The 19153-nt window shown below is 40.5% G+C and overlaps 2 protein-coding genes across 2 annotated transcripts in view; one reads left to right on the plus strand and one right to left on the minus strand.

Moving 5' to 3' along the window:
- The window catches only part of slc35b2 (solute carrier family 35 member B2), a 10459-nt gene extending 5246 nt beyond the window's left edge, over window positions 1-5213 (plus strand). Inside the window, 6 exon segments of the mRNA XM_022765902.1 lie at window positions 1153-1316; window positions 1318-1396; window positions 1532-1560; window positions 1562-1609; window positions 1611-1694; window positions 3147-5213. Coding sequence (XP_022621623.1) covers window positions 1153-1316; window positions 1318-1396; window positions 1532-1560; window positions 1562-1609; window positions 1611-1694; window positions 3147-4079 — 1337 coding nt within the window. The 3' untranslated portion in view covers window positions 4080-5213.
- Window positions 5214-12366: 7153 nt separating this feature from the next.
- Window positions 12367-19153, minus strand: hsp90ab1 (heat shock protein 90 alpha family class B member 1). Its single transcript, XM_022764174.1, has 12 exons — window positions 19062-19153; window positions 17787-17930; window positions 17410-17616; window positions 17032-17191; window positions 16369-16502; window positions 15959-16264; window positions 15690-15855; window positions 15345-15535; window positions 14447-14594; window positions 14069-14337; window positions 13007-13340; window positions 12367-12922 (listed from the first exon to the last, which is right to left on the minus strand). Exons 2-12 carry the CDS (start codon window positions 17928-17930, stop codon window positions 12804-12806), a joined length of 2178 nt encoding a protein of 725 aa, XP_022619895.1. The 5' UTR covers window positions 19062-19153; the 3' UTR covers window positions 12367-12803.

Consider the following 19153-nt stretch of genomic DNA (forward strand, 5'->3'; position numbering starts at 1 on the left):
AGCACAATGCACCCCTCCCGCTCCCCCTGGGAGGAGGGCCCAGCCTCGCTCCGAATGGTGATACACACTCAGTAAGTCCACGATACAAGGACCACACCTCTTTCACTGTAAGCTAGGGGGTTCACCTCAAGGTGCGCTTGATGTTACCAGTGCTACTTAAGTTTACTTGCTACTTAAGGCGAGGGGAAGTCATCTAATTTCTACATGGTTAGCTGAACAGGTTTATGCTTTGTTTTACATGATTCCATACATTCAGTAGCTTCCCCAATAGAGCCAATTTTGCTAAATGATCCAATATGTCCTTGTAAGCATGTTGTCTAAAGATTGCTTTGTCATCCATGGGTAGTTATACTGGGCTTGTCCAAACAGTTGTTGTGTAGTGTACTTTGAGAGTGTTCTGAGGAATAACCCCAATGATTTCCTCAGGGTCATGTCAGCTACAGCTTGGAGACTTCAACATAAACCCTGTATTACAAACTGGGCGAAGTTAGAAAAGACATGGCAGGAAGGGTCTAATGAAAGATGCTATTGTGTTGCATTATGGGAAGTGTAGTATCCAATGTTTTTTGAATGTTACTCAACCTTCGACCAAAGGTTTGGCTATTTTAGCTTCTGCTGAATCTATTTTTTAAAATCTTTTCTTCCAAACTCCCCACTTTATAAGTGAAACACACATTTCTAGAGTAGCCATTATTATTCATCTCATTGCAAAATGTCTGCCCAGGGCAGCACCCTTGTGTTGCTTCTGCTTCAAGACGTCTGTTTTAAAGCAAGATGACATTCCTCTGCTGGAGTGATGGGTCCCAATCCACATAGGAAAGAAACACCTCCTATACCTATAGTCATCCTGTCAAGGTGTCGGAAAGTACAAATATAGTACAATATATTGATTCCAAATGCTTCAGTGCGATTTTATTCATCTTACATAACCTATATAAGGTATGTAAAATGTATTGTCTTTATGTATTGATATGTATATATTAACAGCATATTACAGAGACAAATTAGTCAGAGTTTGTCACTTGATATCGTGAAAGTGTTGAGTAGTAGTTGCCCTGCCAAACCTGAGGGTTACATTCTCGCAGTTGTGTTGATCCATCCCTTCACTCGAGCAAAACACACAAATACCTTGCCTGTCAAATATTAGTTTAGCATTTAGAAATGTAATTGTATTTCCACTATATCTTATATTGTGTTACTCCCTTAAGGTTTGGCCCGCACTTGTGTTGCTTCTCTTCCCTTCTACTGTGGCTGCAGAAGAGTCATCACTACTGGAAGGCTGGCACGATGTCTGGCTCTTCCGCTTCCTCGTCAACATTGCTGGGATACTCCACCATCATCATCCCTGGCTACCTCCTCATTAGCTACTTCAAGCGCACCAATTACTTGGAAACAGGTTTGGGCTCATGAGAAAAACACACACATCTAATTTGGAATGTATACCACTTAAAGAACAACACATTAGTAGTTATAGTGTCTTCCTGACCACCTTGATATCAGGTTCATTATTTCTCTGTTTCCTTACTTTCAGGTAGTGGGATCTGCTACCCTGTCATAAAGAACCTGCGTGTTTGGCAATGAGGCCAAAACAGGTTCTTTGGATGATGTTGTCAGTTGCACCCAGGAACGAGGGAGATTCAGGCTCGTCAATCAGACAGGCCATCAAGTTAATCTTTTGTGCTGCTGGACTTCAGGTGGGGTTTCCTCCCAAGAAATACAGCCGTTGAATACATAAAGCTGCATGTGGCCTAATCCCTATAATACCACCAATAATTGAGTTTTTTGTGCTGTGCAGCTGCTGGGAGGGTTGTTTTATGTTTGGTTAATTTAAGTGTGATTATAGCCACAGCCTGGTCTGCTCTCAGCTCACTGGCTATTTTAAATATGATGCTTCATTGATGTTTATTTGAAGGAAAGTGCGAGTTAAGAAAACGTCGCCATCTATGAAATCAAGCTCTACATTAAAGGATAAAGCTGCACTAATCAATATTTTAATTTTAATATTAACAATGGACCAAACATTTATATGTTATGTGAAAGGATGTCACTAGTAGTAACAAACCCAAATTATTACCTACTCTGCAGTTCCCCTCAGCTCTACCTAACCTACCTGTACCTCAAACAGCAGACAGGCTGGCTGATACACACAGTGTTGCATTTAAGAGCTAAAGAGCCAGGTGTTTCCTCAGAAGTTGGTGGAGACCAAAACGGAGCGCGGAGAGGTAATATTCAACTAAAATTTGGCAGGTGGCCAGAAACATGACTCCAAATTAAAAAACAGACCATCTTCTGATGGGATCAGACTAGCTGCGACGTCCGTCACATGTTTATGTTCTGACCCATGAGTATTCAGTAGTTATTACTACATTACATGACTACTTAGTATTCATTGGTTGGACCACACACTTCTTTAAACTTGGCCTTATTTTTGATCTCAACTACACACCTGTAAAATGTCATGACTTTATCTTGCATAGTTCAACCCTAACCTCATCATGGTGACAAGATTTGTCCACAGACAAAGCTGTGGTAGTCCCCGCTACAGTAAGGTGTCTCCAGGACCACATTTTTCTATGATGACACACACACACAATAGACTCATAAGGGAAAAAACAATACCAGCCCCCTGGCTTGTGGCTGGTAATAAAGGCACTCAATGTCTGCTGGAGGTGTAAATAGGAAACTGCTGGTCAGTGTAATGTTTACGTCCCCTGCCCAAAAGTGACTGAAAAGATGAGTTATGCTGCTTTACTACAGTATTAACATGCCATATGTATGTTGACAGAGTTAGAGGTTGCTGATACCCATCCTAGTGTGACTACACTGTAAAAAAAAAAAAAAAAAAAAAAAAAAAAAAAAAAAAGGGGAACAAAATCCACTGTTAAAGCCATAACCAAAGTTAGTCTTTTTAGTTCAAAATTCCCTCTTTGTGTTTCTGCCCACACTTAACGTAGATAGTGACATTCAGCCAAAAGAAAGCCGAACCGCACAATGCAACAGTTTTTATCAGTGTATGTGAGAAAGTCTAAGCTCAAAGGTCAAGAGTGAACCTCAGTGCTCAAATTTTTAACATCATTTCTACTGCTAAAAAATATCTAACATGATCACTGTCCTTGACAAGCTTAAATCAATATTTTTATTCTTAGGCATCGTACCTGACATGGGGTGTCCTGCAGGAGAGGGTGATGACTCGTTCCTATGGGGCCACGACTCCAGAGGACCAGGGAGAGAAATTCAAGGACTCCCAGTTCTTGGTCTTCATGAACCGTATCCTGGCTCTGACCGTGTCGGGCCTCTGGTGCGTCCTGTTTAAGCAACCTCGCCACGGAGCACCGATGTACAAGTACTCCTTTGCCTCACTCTCCAACATCCTGAGCAGCTGGTGCCAGTACGAGGCCCTCAAATACATCAGCTTCCCCACGCAAGTCTTGGCCAAGGCCTCTAAAGTCATTCCTGTCATGCTTATGGGCAAGATCGTCTCCCGTAAGAGCTATGAATATTGGGAGTACTTCACCGCCGTGCTGATCTCAGTGGGTGTCAGCATGTTCCTGCTGTCCAGCACGACCAGCAAGCACCCGTCCACCGTCACCACCTTCAGCGGGATCATCATCCTGGTTGGCTACATCGTCTTCGACAGCTTCACCTCCAACTGGCAGGACAACCTGTTCAAGTACAAGATGTCATCAGTGCAGATGATGTTTGGAGTCAACCTGTTCTCCTGCCTCTTCACCGTCGGCTCGCTGCTGGAGCAGGGCGCCTTCTTCGACTCGCTGGCCTTCATGACGCGTCACTCTGAGTTTGCCTTTCATGCCGTGTTGCTGTCCGTGTGTTCAGCATGTGGCCAGCTCTTCATCTTCTACACCATCAACCAGTTCGGTGCTGCCGTCTTCACCATCATCATGACCCTGAGGCAGGCCATCGCCATTCTCCTCTCCTGTTTCCTTTACGGCCACGCTGTCACCATTGTAGGTGGATTTGGTGTTGCCGTCGTTTTCCTGGCACTTTTCCTGCGGGTGTATGCACGTAGCCGCATGAAGTCAGGCCGACGGTCAGCGCAGCCAATTGCACAGAAGGTGTAGCACTCCAAAGTCACACTAAACTGGGAACTGAGACCACGTTTTCTGTGGTGCTTTTTGTCTATTTGTGTCTATCTGTTAGGTCTGTTTTTGTTTTTTTTACTGTTCTGTTCTTTTCCATTGGTTTTTATTTTTGTTAGCAATGGTACAGAAAGGGATTCTGCAGTTTTGACTCTTACACCAAGATGCCCCCAAGGGGTCCATGTGATTTGAGTGCCTGTAAGATTGTCTAATACACAAGTCCCAAACTGCAATCTACAAACTGCCTCTTCAGCTATTTCACAGTTTAATGGTAGAATAGTTTTTCTTAGACCACAATATGTGGCTTGTGCAGCCAGTGGAGGGTTCCCGTGATCCAGGGAAAGGCTTGTTAGCTGTATGGTGAAGCATTAAAATTTTGACATGAATTTTATGACAACGCCCCTTCTAAACTTTATCTTAAACATTGCAACCAAACACTCTGCTTTCATAAAGACAATGCTTTCTGTCCATTAGGTTATCTTTCAGTCACAATAGCCAGACACTGATCTCACAGTCCTCCATGTTGGAGAGCAGGGGCCTTTGTGTCTTCATGTTGGATTTTATCTTGTAAAGTGGTAAACATTGCCTGAATACACGGTGCATACATTACTGTTTAATTTAAGGTATATTAACATGTTCCAGAGGCTGCCATCTGTAATAGAGAGTGATAAACAACAGTTTGTGTAATAAGAGTGCACTACTTACAAATTGTATAGTTTTGCTCTGACGTCACTGAATCAGATGCTGCTGTTGGTACTTTTTGCTCTGCATTATTTTAAGATAATTCTTTTGTTGTCTTCACAACACAGATTCTACTCAATGTTTTTAAAAATGGGCAAAAAAATCATGTAAATATATCTGAAAGTCATTGTTTATTTCCAACCAACTTGTCTGTTGTGTACTTTTGTAAAAGGACTGCTTCACGTGTTTCACCGTTCCATGTGAATGTCTGGAGGAATACTGAATGGATGTTGATGATGCTCATTGCTGTCACGAGGATGTGAAGATAAAATGCATAAGAGAATGCATACAAGGGAAATGCAATGTTACTGGTTCCTTGTTTTTATCATTCTACTATTTCTGGATTATTAATAAAACATATTAAATTAACTTAAAGCTGTGAAGTGCAGAGGTTTGATTTTACTGTTTGCCATTGTGCCAAAGGATTTGCTGTGTGGTCAGTGCTGTTTCGCAGGTAAATACATGTGAATCATTCTCAATGATTATTTGTTCACGAAATGCAGCTCAAAGTGCTTCACATTAAGAAGAATGACTGAAATCAAAAGAAAAGAGACATTTGAAACAACTTTCTTTTTCTTTTTCTTTTTTTTATACAGGTCTGGATCCAAATCTACAGATGGCAGATTCATCACAGGTCTTTTGTCTTTGTTTTCAGTTTAGTGAGCAGCAGAGTCGGTGGCTGTAAGGGCTCTACCAGATACACACGTTTCCTGCATATGAGCCAAATAGTTGGGACAAGACCATGAATACTTTTATAGACAAGTACAAGACTCTCATCTTTATGTAACTGGAGGCCAGTTCAAACAGTTTTGCTTAGGAGTGATGTTCTGTGTTCCTCTTGCAGGGGTGTTCTGTATGAGCTGTATATACTGTTTTTTTGAGGAGACCAGTGAACAATGAACTGCAGTACTCCAGCCTACTTGTAATAAAAGCATGACATAAGCTTCTCTGCATGTCTGACCTTGGCAATACGGTTTAAATAATTGACAGTTACAGTAGGTATGTTCCTTATATGTGGCTGGAAAGTTAAATCTCTAGGTGTGGGTTCCATCTTTGCTATGGCCCAATAACTAGGATCTTGATTAGAGGTTGGTTTGGGGTTATTCACAAGTAATTTAAGGGAATAAAGAGGCTCAGGTAAACAGGGCCAACGCCTAAAAAGAGTTGGTTGGGTGTGATCTGCAAGTATGTTTTAAAGTACATGATGTGCCTTCATAAAAAAAACTGAGCATGAGCACTGATCTTATAACAGCACATTGTTTTGTTCCTGTGTTACAGGTTTACATGCAGTTACCCTGTGGCTTGAGGAGGATGCCTTTACCATGACTGCAGGTTTTTGGTTCAAATCACACACTTAATTTTCTCTCTGCCATCTCTCCATAGTCCTTCTACTCTCCAGTCTCATGAAGACAGCATACTTTAATCGAAACATCTGAGGTGCTGTTGCCGCTCCGATTCGTAAACCAGACCACTATTATGATTCACTTAACATCAAAATGAAGATTGGGTTTGACTGTGAACTGTAAGAAAACATTTCCCCCTCGTTTATCAATGTCACAGCTGCTCGATGGGGGACTTTCCCTGCACCTCTCATTTCACAACATCCTACACCCCATCTGGTTTGGAGTAGTGCGTCACAATGTCAGCGCCACCAATCCAATTTTTAAAATGCAAATGGCAAACGAAAAGTGAGAGGGGTAAAAGAGACGTGCAGATGTCCACTTTCAGCCCCCAGTCGGACCAGTCACTTTGGGCTCTCGCTCTGACTGCAGGGATGACACAAGCTGAGTGTTTTTGTTGGAACTTTTATTAGCTAGCATGAACATTTGACTGTTTCAGCAATGCCTGCAATCACTTGGGAGCTTCCCGAAACTGTCTTTGTTTTCCGCCCATACCTCATTGAGCAAATTAATACCACTCTTATATCTGTATGCTAAATATGAAACTACCGCTGGCTAACTTAGCTTAGCATAAAGACTGGAAATGGACTTCCCTCGAGAGTTAACAAAATGTGCCTACCAGCACTTCTAAAGCTCACTAATGAACACTAGTATAATTTGATAACCCATACAAAACTGTGAGAATGACAGTTTGTCGTTGTACAAGAACTTATCTGCCACACTATTACAGTCTCCACTGCTTGCCTGCCAACAGCTTCCTGCCAAGAAATAGTCCCACCCTGTAAAACAAAAGAAATGTTATTACATGGCACTATTTGTACAGATACAACAAAAAAATAAATAATGTTTTAATTAGTGAGCTGTGGAAGCACTGGTAGATGGATTTTGTTATCTAAGTTTGAACAGAAACAAATATAGAAACAATTAGCCTAGCTATGTTCAAAGGTAAAAATCCCCCCTTATCAGCAGCTTTAAATCTTTAGTCGTGTTGTATATCTTGTTTCTTTTGTCAGTACAAAAACAAATGCGCAAAAAAAAATCGCAAACTGTATTTTATAGGGGTTATGTGTTGGACTACTTCCTTCCCAGGACCAGTAACTTCCTGGACCGTCTGGATCGTATCTATATACTGTATACACATGGCTACACATACCAGATCTTATTGTTGCACACAAACAGGTTATAATAGGATATCAAACAAGTGTCTTATATTATATACCTATCACCTTATTTTTTTAATCTTTTACATCTATTAATTGTACTACACATTTCTAATTGATTCTCAACATTGCTCCATACATTCACTCCCTTTGTTGAAATGCATTCATTTTTTTTTATATTTATCCTCGCCCATAATTTGTTAAATATTCCTTTTAAGTTCATATCTGCTGTCTCAAATGATCATTTTTATAATTCAGTTTCACAAATGAGATTAAATGTGTGAATTTGTGAGCTTTACAGGTGCTAGCAAGTGGATGTTGTTAGTTTTGGACAGAACCAGGCTAGCTGTTTCCCCCCTTATTTCCAGTCTTTATGTTAAGCTAAATTAGCTGGAGGTAGCTACAGACATGGGACTGGTGTCAAACTCTTGGCAAGAAACCAAATAAGTGCATTTCCCAGAATGTCAAAACTTTCTTTTAAATTGTTTATTGGGATGTGCACAAGCAGCAGCATGACCACAAGGCAGCCTTACTAACCTTTAGTCCACCACCACGCACTCCTTTACTGCACATGTGGAACATAAATACAGTGAGGTAGACCATGTGTGACTCTCTACTCTCTTACACCTTGTCATAAAGGTTATCGTTTTTGTGGGTTGCTGTTTTTTATTCTTCAAGATAGAGGTTTTTATTTGTCTTGGGTAGGCCTTTTATCTATACGTTTTGCTTCCTTCCTACTCAGTGTGGGTGTTAATCCTGTTCCTGTCTCTAGTATTTACAAAGTGCTGTCAAATATGAGAAGTGACACTATGCCTGATGTGTGTGTACCAAAACTGTCCCAGATCATGAGTAGTGATTTCCTTTTTTCCTGGCATTTAAAATTGAAAATGTCATTGAAACTAAATTACACAACAATATGTTTGCACACAGGCCTGCAGGATGGTGTGGTTGCATATATTGTAATTCTATGGTTAAACCTTTTTATCTCATGTTATCTACAGATCTTGTTATTCACTGATACAAAAACCACCCCCTTATCTGTTGGGATCCGTTACACTAAGGTATCTATTGACTGACGTGAATAGAACTGAAATGAAATATGCAGAGGCACATGTATAGACAAACATATAAACTAAACTCTCAAGTTGGTCCAGAATAATTTGGATCAAATCAAAGAAAACGGTCAAGTCTGTTTCACTGAACAAGAACTACATCTAAGTAGGTCATGCAGCCTACCAATCCACACATTTTAAGCCGATTTTTTGGCATTTCTTCACTGGCAGCATGCACTGAAGGGAGACACACATTAAACGAGGAAGAAGAGACGACAGGCTGGAAAGGTCACAAGACGCATTAAAAACTGTGACACTGTTACACATCACAGCCCACTGTATCCCCAGGAACCCCCCCCCCCCTCCTCCTCCCCCAATTAATGCACTCAGCATCTGTGGGTTGAAAGCAGATTTACACAAGAGGCTCAAATGTTTCCACAGGAAGTCTTTTGTTAAAAGAAAGGCAAGTCAGATCAGATGTATCTTTCAACTTCATGAGGGAAACCTGTGCTGAGTCTTGAACTTTACCAGGAAATTTCTAGAAAAAGACTTTACTATAGACTCAGATGGACCTTTTAAGTCACCTGGCAGGATATTTCCTAGTTGCCTAATTTGCATTTAACTTTTTTTCACACTAGACCCTGTATTCTTAAAAAGATATTCATTTTCTCTACAACCTTTGACCAAACTCATCAAAACTGGAAATAAAACAGAAAAACATATCTCAGATTTCAATGAATCGATATGAAAAAACTTATTACACAACAATGAGTTACATAATAAAAACAAAACAGTTTGATACACCCACATAAATTTGATTTTAGATGAAGATATACCATTTGTATTCAGATATTTGTCATGCTGTGTAACCTTTTGGTTCTAGACATCAGCATCCTGCATAAAACCAACATCTCTACCTAACAAAACACCAAGATTGCATCAGCCAATCACCCTCAAAGGTACAATCAGTTATTTTCTGCTGCAACTGACAATATCTCCTCATATAAATTCAAGTTTAAAACAGATTCTAAACATAATTTTAGTAGCTCTTGCACCAATTAAAATAACATTATACCATATAGTGTGAACAATGCTGTGCATAATACATACAATGATTGAGCCTGAAATTTCATTGTTTACTTTGGAAACAGTAGTCAACAAAAAAAAATTATCTCACCACAAGATCCACGCAGTAGCTGTTGTGGAACTTTCGATCACATCATATGATCATCAGAAGATCAGAGATTCCCATGATATGAACTGCCTTTTTCTCTGAGCATGCTGAAGATTTATTGTCCATGTCATTCTTGAGCTTCAAAGTTCATCCCTAATTAAGAGTCCACAGCCATGCTAGCAGCTCTGTGAAGCTGTGCTTGGGAACAGCAGTGCTTTGAGCTAAAAGCTAATCTCATCATGCTAACATGTTGATGCTTAGCTGGTATAATGTCGATTAGCTTCATCTTAGATGAGCCTGTTAGCATGCAAACATTTGCTAATTATAAGCAAAGACAAAGTACAGCAGAGACTGGTGAAGGTGTCACTAATGTTTGGATTTTTGGTTATAAATCAAAGGATTGAACAAACTGACATTTTGATCTGATGACAGCAGAGGAAATGTTAAGGGATAACCAACATTATTGCAGTTAATCATGCAGGGTGAAAATGTGTTTGTCTTAAACTCACAAATATGAACCTCATGGTGGTGCTGGAGGAAAAAGTCAGGGGATTTGGATTCATCCTCTGGGTACCACGAATGCTATGGCAATTCATCCAGAGGTTGTTGAGATATTTCAGCTGGATGTCTCATATTGTATAGCCTCTTCTATACATTATCATTCTCCATCAGTCCAAAAATTCCTCCATCACAAACTAGAAACTGACAACTTGTGGCCTAGAGATCACACCTTAAAAGGTATAATCTTGATTTCTGTCAATGGCTCTGTTAAGACCTGGTATAGACATTTGTCTCTGGTGATCCAATCACAAGTGGACAGCTTTAACTACAGGTGTGACTGCACCCAAGAGGCATTGATTGACCCATTTGAGATCCGATTACTCAGACCACATTCAGAGGTGATGCACATTCTTTTAGCAGTGTGAACGCAAATGCGTCCTGGGCCACATTGAAGGACCAACTACTCTACCGAGGTCCTCTGCCATAGTCTGATTAGTCCCAACACAGCTTCATAATGAACGAGAAATATTTCACCATTTCTGTAAGACCTGCGCGCAGTGCATTGATTCGCTCAACCCCTGTGCCCATGCTCAAAGCGAGGTTCCTTGCAAACTCTTCTGGAAAGACTTTAGAAAAGAGTGGGAGCTGTTATGACAGCAGATTACTGCCCATGGGTTTGTTCAGCAATCGCATAAAGGTGTAATGTTTGAGTGTCCAAATACTTATGGAAGTGCATGTAGTTTTCTTTCTGCCATCCTTGCACCTGCCAATGCTACATAACTATAGACCATTGTCACAGTGTTATAACCCAGTAGTATAACATATGTATGGAATTATAGTACTTGTGCATGGGTATTATGTGTAAAATGTTATTTGTCTCTTCTGCAGTGAATTTGTCGATGAAGCAAATGTAAAAAGGTGGTTATATTAAGATGTCACAAAAACCGTGAAGTCCTCAGGGTGTTTCTGAATGACACAGCTAAATTTCCCCCACTATCACTTTGACTGAAGCGTGTGTGCGTGCAAGTGTGTGCTGATGAGGGACAGACACCCACACTTCACTGTTTTACTGATGAGAGCAGAACAACAGCTGCCGCCTCCTCAATCTTGTACAAAACACATGACTTCCAGGAAAACTACAAGCTTTACATTTCCCCCAAAGACTTCAGCTGCTGATACTTCACTTTCAAGAAACTTGTGCAGTCTGTTTTACAATGTAATTCTGTCCACTTGCTTTTTTAATGTCATGTTGATTGAGAAGTTAGCAGGAAATGATGTGTATTTGTTTCCTTTCCTAAATGCTCAGTTTATCATTTACTATACATGTAGTATAGTAAATGATACATGTATAAATGTACTATAAGACATCTTGCCAGTAAAATTTGCATAGGTTTTACATTTTATGAAATTGATATTAGCAACCATATGATCATTTACACAGTTCCTGATAACAGATAAAGACCTTACATTATGTAACAGGATTTCATAACATCAAATTTTCAGTTATGTGAACCATCATACAATTTAATCTAAATGAAGTGCCTGTAGGTTCATCATACAATCCAAAAGACTACTTATACAGCATTTTCTTTTTTTTTTTTTTTTAGCTCAGGCAGCATCGTGTCATGGGACAGCACTTACCATCATCTTTTGAATCAAACAAACTGAAACTCAATCTAAGCAGGATGTAACCAGGTGTTTGACTTAAAAATCCTCCTGACCTCCAGTATGGGCACAATTTTAATTTTTAAGACTTGTTTGCCTCAGTGCCATTTTATACAATAAGTATAATTTACCGTTTGTCACTCATCAGTGTGAAAACTCAAATCATTCTTGGAAATACAAAGCATGTATGGATTTCTGAAAAGACTGATTTTAGTGAAACACTATTTTCTGAAGAAACAAGTTGTTTTAGGAATGGAATCTTTTTGTGGCCAACTATTTGTAGACCCTGGGACATGAAACAAAGCTATTTACTTTTTTTTTTGTTGTAAAAAAAAAAAAAAATAGAAATAGAAATAGAAATCTTTGAAAAACCAAGAACTTGCCTAGAAATGTGACTGATACTACTTGAAACTGTAGCATGTCTCCACCTAGCTGCCACTCAGAGGAACAACCTACACCATTTTGACAGGACAAGTTTCCAAATCAGAACATAAAATAACATCCCAAATGTTGATTATAATCCAATGGAAGATAACTGAATCCATCTTAATCTCACAAAATAACAAAAAAAGACAATTAAGGTATTACATCTTTAATTTTTTGCAAAACAAGACTTGGAATACAGACAAGCCTGGACTCAGGCAAAGGAATCATACAGTCCTCTCTCCATGCAGCGTGCAGTGTTGCACATGAGCAGAACCTCCCAAACCCTCCAGACCTGATAATGGAATGTACCATTCCCATGTTCACACATTTACCGCTCCAACATTTAAAACTCAGTGCAACAGGGTACTTGTTAAAACAAATGTGCTGTCACCATGAACTTATTACAGCAAAAACCAAAACTGCTTTTCTTAAAAAGGTCTTGCAGAGTAATGCTCTAGACACAAGAGCAACACTGGTCCACCACACAACATGAATGACTATTCGTTTTGCAGTTACTGCAGTTTTAAGGATGAACAATTGAAAAGTGAGGCTAAGTGTTAGAAATCAGGGGGGGTGGGTGGATTGGTTTAATCAACTTCTTCCATGCGTGAAGCATCGTCTTCACCATCGCCTTCTAGGGGAGGAATCTCATCTGGGACGGACGTAGAAGTGGCCTCCTCTGTTGGAACATCATCGTCATCGATACCTAGAGGTACAAAGATTATTTGTTAGAAATCAAAACAAGTAAACAGTGTCGTAAGTACCAAGTTTTTCTGCAGTGTGTCATTACCCAGTCCGAGCTTGATCATTCTGTAGATGCGGTTGGAGTGGGTCTGTGGGTCGTCCAGGGAGAAGCCCGAGGACAGCAGGGCGGTTTCAAACAGTAGGATGACGAGGTCCTTCACAGCCTTGTCGTTCTTGTCAGCATCAGCCTTCTGCCTGAGAGTCTCCACGATGGGGTGGTCAGGGTTGATCTCCAGGTGCTTCTTGGCCATCATGTAGCCCATGGTGGAGTTGTCCCTGAGTGCCTGGGCCTTCATGATCCTCTCCATGTTGGCCGTCCAGCCGTAAGTACTTGTCACAATGCAGCAGGGTGAGGACACCAGTCTGTTGGACACTGTCACCTACACAAGACAGCCAAATAGGGGATATTAAGACTTTACATTAAAACAAAACAAAACAAAACACACACCTTCAAACGCATCATGCATAGTGTCTGAACAGCAGGCTAGCCTACTTGAAATTGAAGACCAGGTGAATTCAAGTTAATAAACACATGCAGAACAGTCTTGTTAGAAATAACAAAACAGCAAGTCAAGGGCAACCATTTGTTTACCAGTTCTACTATACCTTAATATATATATTATTAAAAAAAAAAAAAAAAAAAAAAAAAATCTAGTCTGCATCTCTTCATGTTAACACAATGATGGCAAATAAATAAGTAAACCAATTGGTTAAACGTTCACCAATTTCAGAAATTGTAACTTCAGTCTATAAAACCAAGTATGCAAACTGAAACCCAGGCATATGTTAGACCAGTATTACAAATCAGAGTTAGGTTTTCAGAGGGTTCTGGACTCGCAGCATTGCCACACATCACCTGGAACCCATAACTAGGCAAAAATCATTTAAGAAAAACAGCAAATCATTCGGGGTATGTTTTATAACACAGGACACCTCAGGAGACCAAGTCTGCATGAACTCACCACAATAGTTGGGATGAATTAGGGAACCTGTTACCAAACAAAGCACTGTCAACTGCAGTTGTGAACTTTAAGGGCCTAAATCCTACATTATGAACAGAAATTTTTAGTAACAAAGAAACAGAAAACTGTTCATTAGGATCACCGACCTTCTCCACTTTCTTGTCAAGGATCTCCTTCATGAGCTTGCAGAGGCTCTCAAACTTGGCCTTGTCCTCCTCCATCTTTTTCTTCTCCTCCTCATCCTCTGGCAGCTCCAGGCCCTCTTTGGTAACAGAGACCAGACTCTTGCCATCGAACTCCTTCAACTGCTGGACACAGTACTCGTCAATGGGCTCTGTCATGTACAGGACCTCAAAACCACGCTTGCGGACACGCTCAACAAAGGCAGAGTTGGCCACCTGATCCTTGCTCTCACCTAGAGATGAACAAAATAAAAGAGGATCAGCGTTAACCTCACAGATTTAATATGGTTTGCTTTTAAGTAAGCCGCTATAGTTATACTATACTTATGGAAACAGACTCACCAGTAATGTAGTAGATGGACTTCTGGTTTTCCTTCATGCGGGAAAGGTACTCTGTGAGGGAGGTTGTCTCATCTCCAGACTGGGAGCTGTGGTAACGCAGCAGCTCAGACAGCTTCTTGCGGTTTTGAGAGTCCTCGTGGATACCCAGCTACAGAGATACGATAATGGAAAATGGTTCAATACTCAAAACAAACCCAAACACTACGGGCCTGTATCAAAGCGAGGTTAACCGATTCCCCAACTAAACTCTGGGTTTAACTCAGGATTTTTGAAAAAGTAAAAAGTGTAACTATCTTAACATGGAAGACTTTACATGATTAGATGAAAACCCTATTCAAACAATTTCACTTTCAGGTTAGGCCCAGTGAAGCCAGGTAAACAGAGTTAAACTTGCTTCTTTATACAGGCCCCAGAGATGAAAACAATGTTACTTTTACCTGTTCTGTTTTATAATATGAAGCATAGTGTAGGGCAAGTGGATTGTGTTGACATACAAGACCATTTGTCACAGGCAGGTAATGTTTTAATGATTTAGGGTAACTGGATATAGATTTAACAGGTGACTAATCTACAAAACTAAGTGACAAGTCTACAGCACATAAGCCTTGTAACTTGTTGAGCAAGTTCTGTGCACTAGCTGATGCTTCATTACATACAATTTTATAGTGGATTGAGAATACAGCTATGTTTGAAGCTGACCTAAAGCAAAAAAACTATGACTACACTGCTTTAAGGCTGGAACAGCAGCAACCACAACAATGAAAGTAAACCTTATGAATCCATGGAATGAATCCACTGAAGACCCATGGGATGCAATGTGGAGGAGGAACTCTCATTAAAAGCTTGAAAGTATTTTTTAAATCAAAAGACAGAAAAACAACAAGTTTATTTTAGATACCTTGATGTTCTTGGAGAATGCTTCATAGAACTTCTTGTAGTTCTCCTTGTCCTCAGCCAGTTCAGCAAAGAGCTCCAGACACTTCTTGACAATGTTCTTGCGAATGACCTTGAGGATCTTGCTCTGCTGCAGCATTTCTCTGGAGATGTTGAGGGGCAGGTCCTCTGAGTCCACCACACCACGGACAAAGTCTGGAATAAACAGAAATCACTGTTTAGTTTAACATAGTGCATCATCATATAAACGCTTTGCAGTTAAAGAGGTTCCTTGTAGATAGAGTAATAGTCAGTGCAGAGCTGAGAGAATATTTCTTAAATCCAAAGGGGGTGGGGTAAATCAACTTACTCAGGTACTCTGGGATGAGTTCTTCACAGTTGTCCATGATAAAGACTCTCCTCACGTACAGCTTGATGTTATTCTTCTTTTTCTTGTTCTCAAAGAGGTCAAAAGGTGCACGACGGGGAATAAAGAGCAGGGCCCGGAACTCGAGCTGGCCCTCCACTGAGAAATGCTGAAGGGGAAATTAATTTATTAATTTTAATCTGACATTTTACACACCGTGCTGGCGGAGTCATATGCACATGCACCAGTTGCTTTACTCTTTCAACATTTACCTTGACAGCCAGGTGATCCTCCCAGTCATTGGTCAGACTCTTGTAGAACTCGCCATACTCCTCGTTTGTGATGTCATCAGGGTTTCTGGTCCAGATGGGCTTGGTCTTGTTCAGCTCCTCCTGGTCGATGTACTTCTCCTTGATCTTCTTTTTCTTCTTCTTGTCCTTGTCTTTGGAGTCCTCCTCATCATCTGAGCCCACGTCCTCAATCTTTGGCTTGTCCTCAGCGTCCTCTTTCTCCTCTTTCTCTGCCTTTTCTTCCTCTGCCTCATCGTCACTGATCTCCTTGTCGCGCTCCTTCTCTACCTGCAAATCAAAATGACTTGAGTTTAACTTCACTGACGGCAACAGTAAACCTGCCTGAACTAAAAGGAAAGTGGAACACTAGCGAGTCGAATTAAAATACTTACAAACAGGGTGATGGGGTAGCCAATGAACTGAGAGTGCTTCTTCACAATCTCCTTGACCCTCTTCTCCTCAATGTACTCCGTCTGGTCCTCCTTCAGGTACAGGATGATCTTTGTTCCACGGCCAATGGGTTCACCTGTCAACAGAGTTGTACAGCCATTAGCGCATTTTGTCTGGAAGACCACTGAAGGCTTAATTTAAAAAAAAAAAAAAAAAAAAAAACTAATTTACATTGTAAATCATCACTTATATGCGTCTATCATTTAACATAGCCAAATACAGTCCATGGGTTTAAAAACAGCTAAAATAAGATTGTTTTCTTCAGGGTCCTGTTTAGGGCTTTCAACAAGAACTGCAGCTAGTTGAATAAAGCAAGCAAGGTACAAACCAGGGCTACAACTAACCATTATTTACATTAGATTAAACTGTCAGTTATTTTTGATTGGTCTTTAAAATAAAAACCATCAGAAAATAGTGAAAAAACACCCATAACAATTCCAAAATACATGGCAATGTTTCCAAAATGTCTTATGCAGTTTGAAACTTAGATAGTCAGTTTACTATAGCAAGACCAAGGAAACCAGTTCCAAGTCCTCATACTTGAGTATTTGCAACTATTGCTTGTTTGGCATTTTATGTTGGACAGATTATGCCAGGACACGTACCGCTGTCGACCTTGACGGTGAAAGAACCTCCAGCAGAGGACTCCCAGGCATACTGCTCATCATCATTGTGTTTGGTGATGACAACCACCTTCTCAGCAACAAGGTAGGCGGAGTAGAAACCCACACCAAACTGACCAATCATGGAGATGTCAGCTCCAGCCTGAAGGAAACAAAATTAATTGAAACCTAAGAATATAGCATTCAAAACAATCTTTAATACTCTGATGATAACTGTAAGTGGAAGTATATTTTCCCCATTCTTAGTGTTGCAAATTAAGCCTGTGACTGTGTATGGTCACATGGAAGTGTTCTCGTCTTGCTATAAACCGTTTGGCCTCATCTTCCATATGCTGCAATTTAGATCATGTTTCGTTGTACCTGCAGGGCCTCCATGAAGGCCTTGGTGCCAGACTTGGCGATGGTACCCAGGTTGTTAATCAGGTCGGCTTTGGTCATGCCGATTCCAGTGTCAATGAGGGTCAGGGTGCGGTCAGCTTTGTTGGGGATGATGTCAATTTTCAGATCCTTGCCACTGTCCAGCTTGGAGGGATCAGTCAAGCTTTCATAGCGGATTTTGTCCAAAGCCTGTAAACACACAACAAAATACATTGAGACTGTAGTTGATATTTACAAAGGCATGTCATTGTATGTTATATTATTAACTTGAGTAATTAATACATTGTTATAGAAGCACTTGAAATAATTTAAGTTATATTGTAAGATGAGACAACAATGGCAAACTCTTCAAGACTTACATCAGAAGCGTTGGAGATCAACTCCCTGAGGAAGATCTCTTTGTTGGAGTAGAAGGTGTTGATGATCAGGGACATCAGCTGAGCAATCTCTGCCTGGAAGGCAAAGGTCTCAGCCTCCTCCTCTTGGTGCATTTCTTCAGGCATCTGCACAAATGGAAATCAGGTCATATTCTAGTAAATTGCCTTGGGTTTTGAAAAAGGTACAAATTTAAAAAAAAAAAAAAAAAAATGTACATCGTCAGGGGATGACGACCTAAACTCTGACTCTCAACAGAAGACTACCACATAACTAAAGGCCCTCGTGTTAGTGTTGGGTGTAGTCTTTCAGTTTCATTTATCATACATTAATCCAAGCCCACAAGCCGGTTTCATAAAACTGGATTGCAGCCATCGTGTTACTACAAATCGGCGGAAGTAGCCGTTAAACAACATGGCGTCGACCTACAGACAGACAATGGACTCCGCAAACACGTGCTGAGGAACGGCCAGCGATTAAAATAGCGACACCACCGGGAAATGCGGCACCAAACGTTCACTAGCTAGCAAAACGTTAATAAGTTTAAGTTAAAAGCTACAATGTAACGGCGACTGAGACTAACCTGACGTTCCTATACAGCAGATTTGTCCCCCTTCAACAGAGATAAAAACCAAAACCAGTCCCTAACCGTTAAAAGAGAACGTACTGCCATAATCAAAATATACCAAAGGCCACACGTACATTACCATTAACCAAAACCGCTGTTTTTCGTTAGTTACGTAACTGTTAACTGGCCGTTAATTTAAGCAAAACCAACCGTAACATTCACATTATTAGACTAACACGTTTTGAGGGTACGGGGGTTCTCACGAGGATCGCGTTTTATGATCTTACCCAGTCGGATGAAGTGTGAATTTTCACGACTAGCTCCGTAAAATAAACCGAGTCAGCGTTGTCATATCCACCACACCTGCCTTGGTGCAATCCAAGCCTGGCCTAACTGCGGCAGAGTACCGCATTTACACCGCTCAGCATCAAAGTGCCCGTCAGTACACAACAATGTACAAGCTCATAGTTGAATGACTATACATTATTATATGACATGTATGCAGACAGATAAGTGATAACGATAATATGCTAACTGTAGCCCACAATACAGTGGTGATGCTAAGGTTATCGTGTGACTCATGAGCTCTCATGGATACATCCATGGAATAGTTCAGATACGGGTCGATATAACCCTGATATTTACTGGATACACTGTCTTCTATGCGTAAGAAAAACACTCGTGTACATACCTTGTTTATTTCGTTGACTAATCTTGAATAAAATGCAACCAATGTGTTGTCCCTTCTGCTCTCTGACGCAGGGAAATGGAAAGGGACTTCCT

Source organism: Seriola dumerili, unplaced genomic scaffold (genome assembly GCF_002260705.1).
Source record: "Seriola dumerili isolate Sdu_G_001 unplaced genomic scaffold, Sdu_1.0 BDQW01000025.1, whole genome shotgun sequence".
NCBI classification, from domain to species: Eukaryota; Metazoa; Chordata; class Actinopteri; order Carangiformes; family Carangidae; genus Seriola; species Seriola dumerili.

What these genes read in the sequence shown, in the direction of transcription:
- hsp90ab1 (XM_022764174.1), bottom strand. Translation starts at nt 17,930, where the DNA reads ATGCCTGAAGAAATGCACCAAGAGGAGGAGGCTGAGACCTTTGCCTTC. An exon ending in CACCGTCAAGGTCGACAGCG is followed by an intron (nt 16,503 to 17,031) that starts GTACGTGTCCTG and finishes CTCTGTTGACAG; the next exon opens with GTGAACCCATTGGCCGTGGA. An exon ending in GTCCATCTACTACATTACTG is followed by an intron (nt 14,338 to 14,446) that starts GTGAGTCTGTTT and finishes GTTCATCTCTAG; the next exon opens with GTGAGAGCAAGGATCAGGTG.